The following is an 11,350-nucleotide window of genomic DNA, read 5'->3' on the forward strand; positions in this document are numbered from 1 at the left end:
TATCATAGACCCATCAACCCTATATGTCACGGGGCTCGTACTTGGGACTCAACAGCAAGAGGCATATGATAGACCCATCAACCTAAATGTCACGGGGCTCGAACTTGGGACCCAACAGCAAGAGGCATATCATAGACCCATCAACTCTATATGTCACGGGGCTCGTACTTGGGACCCAACAGCAAGAGGCATATCATAGACCCATCAACCTATATGTCACGGGGCTCGAACTTGGGACCCAACAGCAAGATGCATATCATAGACCCATCAACCCTATATGTCACGGGGCTCGTACTTGGGACCCAACAGCAAGAGGCATATCATAGACCCATCAACCTATATGTCACGGGGCTCGAACTTGGGACCCAACAGCAAGAGGCATATCATAGACCCATCAGCCTAAATGTCACGGGGCTCGTACTTGGGACCCAACAGCAAGAAGCATATCATAGACCCATCAACCTATATGTCACGGGGCTCGTACTTGGGACCCAACAGCAAGAGGCATATCATAGACCCATCAACCCTATATGTCACGGGGCTCGTACTTGGGACCCAACAGCAAGAGGCATATCATAGACCCATCAACCTATATGTCACGGGGCTCGTACTTGGGACCCAACTGCAAGAGGCATATCATAGACCCATCAGCCTAAATGTCACGGGGCTCGTACTTGGGACCCAACAGCAAGAGGCATATCATAGACCCATCAGCCTATATGTCACGGGGCTCGAACTTGGGACCCAACAGCAAGAGGCATATCATAGACCCATCAGCCTAAATGTCACGGGGCTCGAACTTGGGACCCAACAGCAAGGAGCATATCATAGACCCATCAACCTAAATGTCACGGGGCTCGAACTTGGGACCCAACAGCAAGAGGCATATCATAGACCCATCAACCTAAATGTCACGGGGCTCGTACTTGGGACCCAACAGCAAGAGGCATATCATAGTCCCATCAACCTATATGTCACGGGGCTCGAACTTGGGACCCAACAGCAAGATGCATATCATAGACCCATCAACCCTATATGCCACGGGGCTCGTACTTGGGACCCAACAGCAAGGAGCATATCATAGACCCATCAACCTAAATGTCACGGGGCTCGAACTTGGGACCCAACAGCAAGAGGCATATCATAGACCCATCAACCTAAATGTCACGGGGCTCGTACTTGGGACCCAACAGCAAGAGGCATATCATAGACCCATCAACCTATATGTCACGGGGCTCGAACTTGGGACCCAACAGCAAGATGCATATCATAGACCCATCAACCCTATATGCCACGGGGCTCGTACTTGGGACCCAACAGCAAGGAGCATATCATAGAACCATCTACCTCTATGTCACGGGGCTCGTACTTGGGACCCAACAGCAAGAGGCATATCATAGACCCATCAGCCTAAATGTCACGGGGCTCGTACTTGGGACCCAACAGCAAGAGGCATATCATAGACCCATCAACCCTATATGTCACGGGGCTCGAACTTGGGACCCAACAGCAAGAGGGATATCATAGACCCATCAGCCTAAATGTCACGGGGCTCGTACTTGGGACCCAACAGCAAGAGGCATATCATAGACCCATCAACCTATATGTCACGGGGCTCGTACTTGGGACCCAACAGCAAGAGGCATATCATAGACCCATCAACCTATATGTCACGGGGCTCGTACTTGGGACCCAACAGCAAGAGGGATATCATAGACCCATCAGCCTAAATGTCACGGGGCTCGTACTTGGGACCCAACAGCAAGAAGCATATCATAGACCCATCAACCTATATGTCACGGGGCTCGTACTTGGGACCCAACAGCAAGAGGCATATCATAGACCCATCAACCCTATATGTCACGGGGCTCGTACTTGGGACCCAACAGCAAAAGGCATATCATAGACCCATCAACCTATATGCCACGGGGCTCGAACTTGGGACCCAACAGCAAGAGGCATATCATAGACCCATCAACCCTATATGTCACGGGGCTCGTACTTGGGACCCAACAGCAAGAGGCATATCATAGACCCATCAACCTATATGTCACGGGGCTCGTACTTGGGACCCAACAGCAAGAGGCATATCATAGACCCATCAACCTATATGTCACGGGGCTCGTACTTGGGACCCAACAGCAAGGAGCATATCATAGACCCATCAACCTATATGTCACGGGGCTCGAACTTGGGACCCAACAGCAAGAGGCATATCATAGACCCATCAACCTATATGTCACGGGGCTCGAACTTGGGACCCAACAGCAAGAGGCATATCATAGACCCATCAACCTATATGCCACGGGGCTCGTACTTGGGACCCAACAGCAAGAGGCATATCATAGACCCATCAACCCTATATGCCACGGGGCTCGAACTTGGGACCCAACAGCAAGAGGCATATCATAGACCCATCAACCTATATGTCACGGGGCTCGAACTTGGGACCCAACTGCAAAAGCAGATCATATACCAAGTAATCCTATATCAAATTATATCAATATGTCATCACGGTCGAATTTGGGATCCAGAAGCAAGTGGCAGATCATAGACGTCTTTTCCCTACAGATTTGACAGTGAATATTGTGTACTCAAGTGCAATACTTATCTGGACGTTCTGTTGGAAGGCTACGTGTATATATAGCTAACTAAGTACCATATTGGTCACCTTATCAAACCTATGTGCAAGTTATAACTGACATTTTAAGGTCGATCCCTATTGAACCTATTGCCTTTGGTTGAGTTTGTTCAAAGATATATTGTTTATATGTCCCGGATTTCTATATACCATTTACGTTGCTACGTATGCCACGTATGAAAAGTGGCAGCTATTGCACTCCTTTATTGCGAGCCTTATCTTGCACACAAAATGTTACTTATTTCTCTGGCCATTTTTTTACGATGGTCGTCCGAAAAAAACGTTATACATGTACAACATATTTTCTCTGCCACAAAGTTCGTAAAGATAAGAACATCCGCCGCTGTTCCTCATCCCATCCAGCACGCTATTTGCTTTCTGCCACATATCTGCTTGATGGAACTTGAGTCAAATGTTTCAGTCGCGACGGCTGAAGGTCGAGGTCACGTTGTAAGGTTGGAACACATGCAGTTCGTGTCCGCATGATATAATTCATCGCAAACTGAAGGATGTAAGTGTATATATGTGGCCACATGATTTAATCTAGGGCCCATGTAGATCAAAAGAAAAAAATCAACCTGTCCAAAGTCAACATCAGCTTAGTTCCACTTAGGCATTATAGACCCGGCCCAGTACATGATTTTAAAAATGAAACTTTTAAAATTCCCAAATTGCATATAAAACGGTTCAGGAAGGAGGTATATGCCCTAAATAAGATTATCAGCCAGTCATATTATAACATTATTTTTATTGTTTGTTGCGTGCGTGCGTGTTGGTTTTATTCCAAACTTAGTTGAAAACGCAGCATGCGTTATAAAGAATGGGGGAGGGGGTTCAAGGTGTGGTAACGGTGACTTGGAGCGCATGTTTTGACCATCAGGAAATGCTAGTGCTGCAAGTCTGCTTGGCTATAAAGATTCATGCAGACATTATCCTTAACATTTAAACATGCCTGAAAACTAAGGAATTGAAGTTACTAAACCGTGTATGGCCTTCCTATCTCATAAATGGTGAATTCCAAATGTTGACCGGTCATAACTTACAGTGTAAAACAATCCTACAAACATGATAAGAGAATATAGTCAAAGGAATTCCTCCACTCTTGAAGTTATTCCTTCAGCTGTACAAGATGTTGATGATATTGGCACTGTTTGTAGTATCTGTTGGCGTAATGGGTAAGTCTAACATTTGTGAGGGTTTTTAAGTATATTTCCTTTGTACATGAAGGACACATTAATATGCACTTAACCACGTATCACTAGCGTTTGTTTTGTGTGTGTGATGGGGGGGGGGGGGGGGGGGGGCATTAAGGGCAAAGCCGAGAGGATTCCAACGAAAAACAAATCCACACATTGAAATTTTTGTCATATTCCGGAAAAAAGGCATCAAAATTCGTATGAAAAAGTTCATGTCTCGGGTAATGGTCTCACCGAGCTAATCAACATCCTGTATACCGTGAATTAAACGTACACTGTATTAAGACCAATACATGTACTTAGTACATTTCTTAAGTTATGCATGTACATTTTATGATATTCAGTAGTATGCCGGAGCGACCAAAGATACAAGACTAGACCTTTAGAGTTTGTTTAACAGTTATAACAACTTATTTTAACTTCACTTGTATGTTGACATAATGTAGAGTTGGGTCAGGGGATACTGAGGTTTCGGGTAGAAATGGGGCATATTTATCTCCAACAGTGACATACATGTAGCTTTAATATGAACGAATGACAAATATATGTGTTATACTCCAGGCCAGGATTGTGACTACGCGGGGACCCTTCATAAGACCGGAGAAAGCTTCCCTTCCACTGACGGATGTAACAACTGCTTTTGCTCCAATGGCGCGGTGGCGTGCACGCTGAAATTCTGTCTTCCGATAAATAGTACGTTTTTATACGCCCGTTTAAAATCAAAGCACTGATGGTGCTGAGAGACTGTGTTTATGGTAAAGTAGGTGTCGAGACTGACTTTGATGACGCACAAAATTGAGGAGGTGATTACAAGATGATGTTAACATTAATTAAAATTACGTCAAAACTTGACATGACTTATGTGTTAAAACGCGCGATGTTTGTAATGTGCAAGAATTGCGGTTTAGTGTAATGGTGTACGTATTTTATCGCTAAGAAAGATGTTGTGAAAACGATTGGTCTGGATTTTGCAAAGAACAACTGATATTCACTTAAAATCTTTCAATTGATGTTGCAAGTATTAAGCTGTGAATTAGTATGGAAGAAGTCGTCGCATCATGTATGGACTTACAAATTATATTTACATCATCCATTCTTACAACCAATCGTACTCGCAACCATGCTATCCATCGTTATGCACTCCTCCGTCTGCATAGCACAGATTGTTAGAAGTGCATATCACACGCATCTCGCAATCACCTTTTTGATGTTGTAAGTCATTTAGATCAGCTTTGCCAACCTCCATACTTTTTCCCAAGTCTCTAAGCATTTTCAGTGCTTTGATTTCTGAATAACAGTCTCGAATATCTATTTACAGTAAATTTTACACCTTTATGAACTGAACATTTGCGTATAAATGCCCTTGTTTTTTGGGGGGTAATGTTATCAATGTTTTTTTTTCCAAGAGAGGTCTTAAGAAATGGTAACTCCAAGAAATTGGGCATGATCTGTGGTGTTAAGTACTTTGCCGTTGATACTATAGGTGTTGAAAATAGGTTTCCTTTTTGTGAATTCACATTTGTCAGGATTAAAAAGCTATCTGCCAATCACTCTCTTAGGATTAGAGACTAGAAACTGATGATTCGATACAGGAGGCAATCATCGGCGAAGAGACGAGTCGTAGATTGGAGTTTGGAGGGAAGATCATTGATGTAGGCCAGGAATAGAAGGGGACCAAGGACGCTGCCCTGAGGGAGGAACGCCAGATGTGACAGGCGAGGTTGCCGAGAAGGATCCCTCAAGGATTACCTGTTTCGATGCGACGAGAGAAAGTAGACGAGAGTGTGGAACTCGATCAAATTGATGGTTGTTATCAATTCCTTTGGCTAAGTTATTAATGGTAATCAGGAGTTTTTTCTGAGCCCATGTTGGTAGACAGTGAGGAAGTTGAGCAGGTCAAAGTGAGACTTAATGTCACTGAAAATGATGGGTTCAAACACCTTGCAGGAGACTGATCTTATTGAGATAGGTCTGTAGTTAGATTGGGGGCGATTTCTCTTTTTAAAGACAGGTGAGACAAGTGAGATGTTCAAGTCAAGTGGGATCTGACATTAGTCCAGAGATAGTTAAAAAGTTTTGCCAGGCCTGAGCACCACTCTGCTGAGGCAAGTTTAAGTCGTCTAGTGGGTATCTTGTCTGGACCTGGAGCCTTGTGTGGTTTCAGGTTCGACATGAGCTTCTGGACGCCCTTGATTGTGAAATGTATACGGTTAAGAGTTGGTAGGCGGCTTGGTTTGAAGAAAAGGACTTTGAGCCATGTCTTTTGTGGTGAAGGCATAACTGGTCATTCAGAAGTTCAGCTCACTGTTTACCATCGCTGTATGCCTACCCATCCTTCTTTAGTGAAGACACACCAAAGATGTCTTTCTTCTTGGATTTGATTTAGTTCCAGAGGACTTTTGGTTCTGGTTATCCGGCTGGAGCATGTCTGATATGTGGCGTCGTGGACGGACCTGAACAGGCGCTGGGCTTCTTTTAATGTCTTTATGTTTGGATCAGTCAGATAAGAGTTCTTGGCACGCCGGAACCATCGTCGTTGGTGATTTGCCTTATATCTCGTTTAATACATTGCTGATAAAATATTTGGGTGTTTTGGCGAATAGGGACGTCGTCATCAATGATCCTTTGGCAGTCATCCTTGAAAATTTACCAGATGGAGTTAATGTCTGTCGTATTTAAGATTAAAATATATATTCCATAACACTCAGTTAATGATGTGTGCACTTTCCTTCGACACACTTCCAAAACTTGACCCTCTCCATTACTCTCGACATCCACTATACCATTCCCACAGTCTACGAGGGTGCTTTAATTTTAGGAGAACAGTCAAGTTAACCCGTTACTTTTGTGTGTGTTTATAAACATTTTCGCACAGCCATCCATACATAAATCACCACAAAAACAGCTCAGTCTGATAGTCTGTGTCAGGTTTTACATAGTATAGCATAACATAATATCTCTTCTAGTACCAGGCCTCTGGTCGAGTAAATCTTTCGAAACCCGATCTGAGATTCGCTTACAACCCGGTTATTTTCACAACAACGTGCCGCACAGTCTCTTAATCAAAATAATTGTTGTGATTCATCTTATGCTTGAATTTATCGAAGTCGCCTTGTAATTGTTTAGCTCGTCCTTACAACGATACTACGAAACTCTTAACCCCATTCAACAGGGAACACACTGCTATCGTGTATATTGTTAGACACTACCTGTTACTACATTAAAATAATACCACAGGTATTCTTAAATATATATATAATAATAATCCGTCATTTCCAGGTCTACAATTGTTTATTTAAAGCGGGTATACTTGGAAGTATTTCATCATTAGTTATCTCCCTTTCTAGTTCATTTTGCATTTATGTCACGTACAAGTTCCTCAAACGCATTTTGCTCATCGTGTGTATAAACGATATTTGTTTTACCGTATAAGTTTGAAAAGTATTTTACCCATGTTTCCGAAGATATAATCTTATATTTTACAACCTTTATTTGATTTGATTTATTAATTGCCGCCAGAACTAATCTCCATGATAAACTGTGTATGTGTTATAAATATAGTAAACATTGTCTTGTGAAATGAAGTCAATTAGATTTTTAACACGTGAATTCTCTGACTAACCATATAATGTATCCGGAAAATCTGATTTTATAAGAGTAATTTTATCATTCAGTAAAGAAATTTTGTAATTTCCATCATTTTTTTTAATAATGACTAAACCATTCGGTGATACAAATGAAAATAACATTATGGGTCTTTTGCAAGCACAGAAAATCCTTTTTACAAACAAAACGAAAGTCATTATACTGTTTATATAATTTCGATATGATTTTAGTTTGACAAAAAGTTTTCTTATTAAGTATCACCAGTACACCGCCTGAATTACGGATACTAACTTTTCGTTGCGTTCTTATACTCTGAAAAATAAGATCGAGGTCACCCTCGAGCTGCTTACCCCGGAAGGCCGCCAGTACCCGATCACGTTTTTTTTAAGTGCGAAGTGCACAAGAATCCACGTTCAAAGGTGTGATTTGGCCCAAAATGCTATTCTTTCAGGTTTTTCAACTGAACCTGGACTCCAACGGCTATTTAAGCATAAATCATGCAGTTCTATACACATTTTAAATTCCCACAGTCAAGTTTTCACGAAATTGGATTTTTTATGTGCTTGTCGGAACGACATAAAATCAACAACATCGAAGTGACTCTAGCACACACCCATAATGGAATTGTACAATGACACAATGTACAATGCTTTACAAAATCCTAAATGCTAAAGAAAGGCCATCACTGAAAGGTTGTCACTTGCGTATACAGACCATGATATAAATGGTTACAAATCAGTAAAAGATGTAAGATGTCCAATGTGTAAAGGGTTTCTATGATAAATATATAAGCCTTTGAACTAAATCAAAGGCTGATAAAAGTGAGGCTATCTCAGAGGATTCACCAGTATTGTGGCAAGATGTGCATAAACTGCGGATTTCATACAGCAAGGTTAATGCTTTGCCAAAAAATAAAGGCGCACAGATCCGAAGAAGTTTGTAACCAACAAGAATTACCCACGATTTAAGGCGAACAGAGCAACTCAACACAGACTAAAACATGAACCTGAAGTGTAGCGAACAGAGCAACTCAACACAGACTAAAACATGAACCTGAAGTGTAGCGAACAGAGCAACTCAACACGGACTAAAACATGAACCTGAAGTGTAGCGAACAGAGCAACTCAACACGGACTAAAACATGAACCTGAAGTGTAGCGAACAGAGCAACTCAACACGGACTAAAACATGAACCTGAAGTGTACTCAAGGTTTTAACATTGCAGGTTCCTCAATCAGGGATAGAAGTTCACTAGAAGGAGCCAGCCATTTTACCATGCAGACAGTCCATACTTACAAAATCACAAAGTTCTATTCATCAACAATTTAATAATTGATGATTTCCGACACATTAGCATTGCATATGTATTTATAATTCTTATAATTCTTCTACACTTCTATTCTTTTTGATATACTACATTGTAGTTATGATTCTACCATAGCAAAGTTACACAATGGTTTTAAACCAGTAGGCGAGAGGAATTAGTCTTCAGGTATCTCATCTTTTAAAATTGCAAAGGAAAGAAAGCAACCACGTTTTCTTGTCAATTGTGTAACAGATTTTATGTTCGATAACAATTAAGCCTTTTGATGGATCTCTCAACATGAATGCGAACGGAATGTGTTTAGGCTCAATTGTCTCTTGAGCAGACAGCTACATTATATTCCATCTCTTGTCTTGAAAATTTCGTCGAAGGCGTAACCTTCAGTGAGGCATTGCCAAAGTTGGAAATTGTTACAGGACACGAGGTTCTGTAACTTGTTCAATGTTACAGGGTCTTACACGCTGTTACAGGACAGAATAATTTCATAACGTAACAAATCGTATTGTTGACAATTTATGGCTTTATGATGACATTTACAAAGCTTGTTAAATAAATGTATAATACATTTTATAACAAATGATAATAAAACGCACATACTCGTACAAATCAAAAGTGTTTCTCTTGTATGTAGCAATAAACACAGGTTTGTTCTTTATGGCCAAAATATGGTATATATATGCAAAGAAGAATATTGACGTGTTTTGATTCAAGTAAATGTGTGGTAATATCAAGTTGAAAATGAATTATCAATCTTAAAGCATCTAAAAGCACTGAGATTTCTGTGTATTACGTCATCCGAAAGAAATTGTCCGATATTATTCGGCATCTAACCCCTAAGAGAGTACGGTTTTCGCCCATTTGTTTGATATTTTTATGTAAGCTTGTATGCATGACCCAGATACATAGAATTGAGCAACGCATGATGGGATCCGCTAATACTAAACGACATCTAGTTCGAAGAGGAGGCGGTGTCTATCGTAGTTGTTTAGTCACGTGCTGCCGACGTCACAAAATCAAAACGGCGACCAAAACGACAGTACATGAGTGTAATGAAACAACATATAAGTACTGTTTTCAAGAAGGCAGATCTGCAGATAATGCCAAAAATTAAATTTCGATTACTAGTATAAATATTTGAAAACGTCTTCCTTTGTCAAAGTCAGAGGAAATGATTTTGAAATACTCGGTATTTAATTACATGTAAATTCGTGGCATAATGTAAAAACCCCACATGTCTTACACTAGTTAGTGCACTTTATATTTGAAGAATACTTATTACTATTACTTTTCTTTAGCTTAATCCATTGTTTTAACAATTCATATACCTGTAGTACGAAGTTACGAACCCCTAATCGTGTCACAGGATGAAAACGCGACAATTAGTTTAGGTCGGAACATGACATCATTTTGGGTGTGTGAGGTGAAGGGTCAATGTCCGGGTGTCGTTACTATTCATTTTCCCTCTTTCTATTGCAGACGGTAATTGTACATACGGAGGTGCGTCTTACCAGGCGGGAGAAAGTTTCAAAGCACAGGACGGGTGTAACACGTGCAGTTGCAACTCGTTCGGGAGGGTCATGTGCACGGAGATGGCCTGTCTTCCATTGGTCACCCCACCGCCTTAAATTCGGGGTCGTTCTGAAAGTGTGATGTTCTTGTTTTGCGCTTATCTTGGCACTTAAAATATTTGAAGTCACGTGCTTCTGTTTTGTTTTACTACATACATGTGATATCGTATGTATTGTTAAACTTATACTTTTGAAAGTGATTCGATCAAAACAATTGTAAAGAACACGGCATAACAATTAATAGGTGAAAAAGTCGACATATTCCTACCAAAGTTTCGTGATTTAACGCGTCAAGTCGTTATACAACATGTCACCACGATAACATTATAAAACAAGACAAAAATGATGCATAGTATCAATTCTGCGCGATAAAAATAGCAGAAAAAAACATGCAAATAGATCACTTAAAAAAGGTTTTTATTGACTTCAAAGATAACAATGTTAAGTATACATATGTTCGAAATACATTATTGTTGATATTTCTGTAACAAATATAATTGTGTTTTTTGTGAACACACTTTATCGTTATGGGTAAATTAAACGGGGATAAAAAAAACCTAAACATTATGAGAGGAAATAATCTGGAATTCATTCTTTTAAAAAACATTTGCAAAACAAACAATTAAGCTTAATGTTAGATTTTCAAAATTCCGCTTGTCGCTGCTCGCCAAGGAAGTTAAATGCGTAGAAGAGTTAGAAAAATATAGGAACTTATAGTACTTGTAACCTTCATCTGTTGGGGGAAAGGCTAATAAATCAAAATTTGAAGAAAAAAAACAATGTTCAGGATCGTCATTATTTAAACCTTTGTTATCAATAAAAGTATACATTTTTGAAAACATACTGCACTTCACATTGTATCGTGCAACGTGGAAAATATTAAAAGCATTCGCTGTAATTCATGAATCTTCTGCAGTTTATGAACTTATCCCTAAGTTAAAGCTACATTTTGGAAAATATCAAATATAGTCGGCGCGCCGACTAATTTTCGTTATGTACGATGTACGCTTTCAAC

At 40.4% G+C, this 11,350-nt stretch overlaps 1 protein-coding gene across 1 annotated transcript; it reads left to right on the forward strand.

Moving 5' to 3' along the window:
• The first annotated feature begins 3,723 nt into the window (after positions 1–3,723).
• On the forward strand, positions 3,724–10,463 carry LOC128239814 (U-reduvitoxin-Pr11a-like). Its single transcript, XM_052956253.1, has 3 exons — positions 3,724–3,816; positions 4,399–4,530; positions 10,244–10,463. The coding sequence occupies exons 1-3, from the start codon at positions 3,771–3,773 to the stop codon at positions 10,390–10,392; spliced, it is 327 nt and encodes a 108-aa protein (XP_052812213.1). The 5' UTR covers positions 3,724–3,770; the 3' UTR covers positions 10,393–10,463.
• Positions 10,464–11,350: the final 887 nt, after the last annotated feature.

Source organism: Mya arenaria, chromosome 7 (assembly GCF_026914265.1).
Source record: "Mya arenaria isolate MELC-2E11 chromosome 7, ASM2691426v1".
Classification (NCBI taxonomy): domain Eukaryota; kingdom Metazoa; phylum Mollusca; class Bivalvia; order Myida; family Myidae; genus Mya; species Mya arenaria.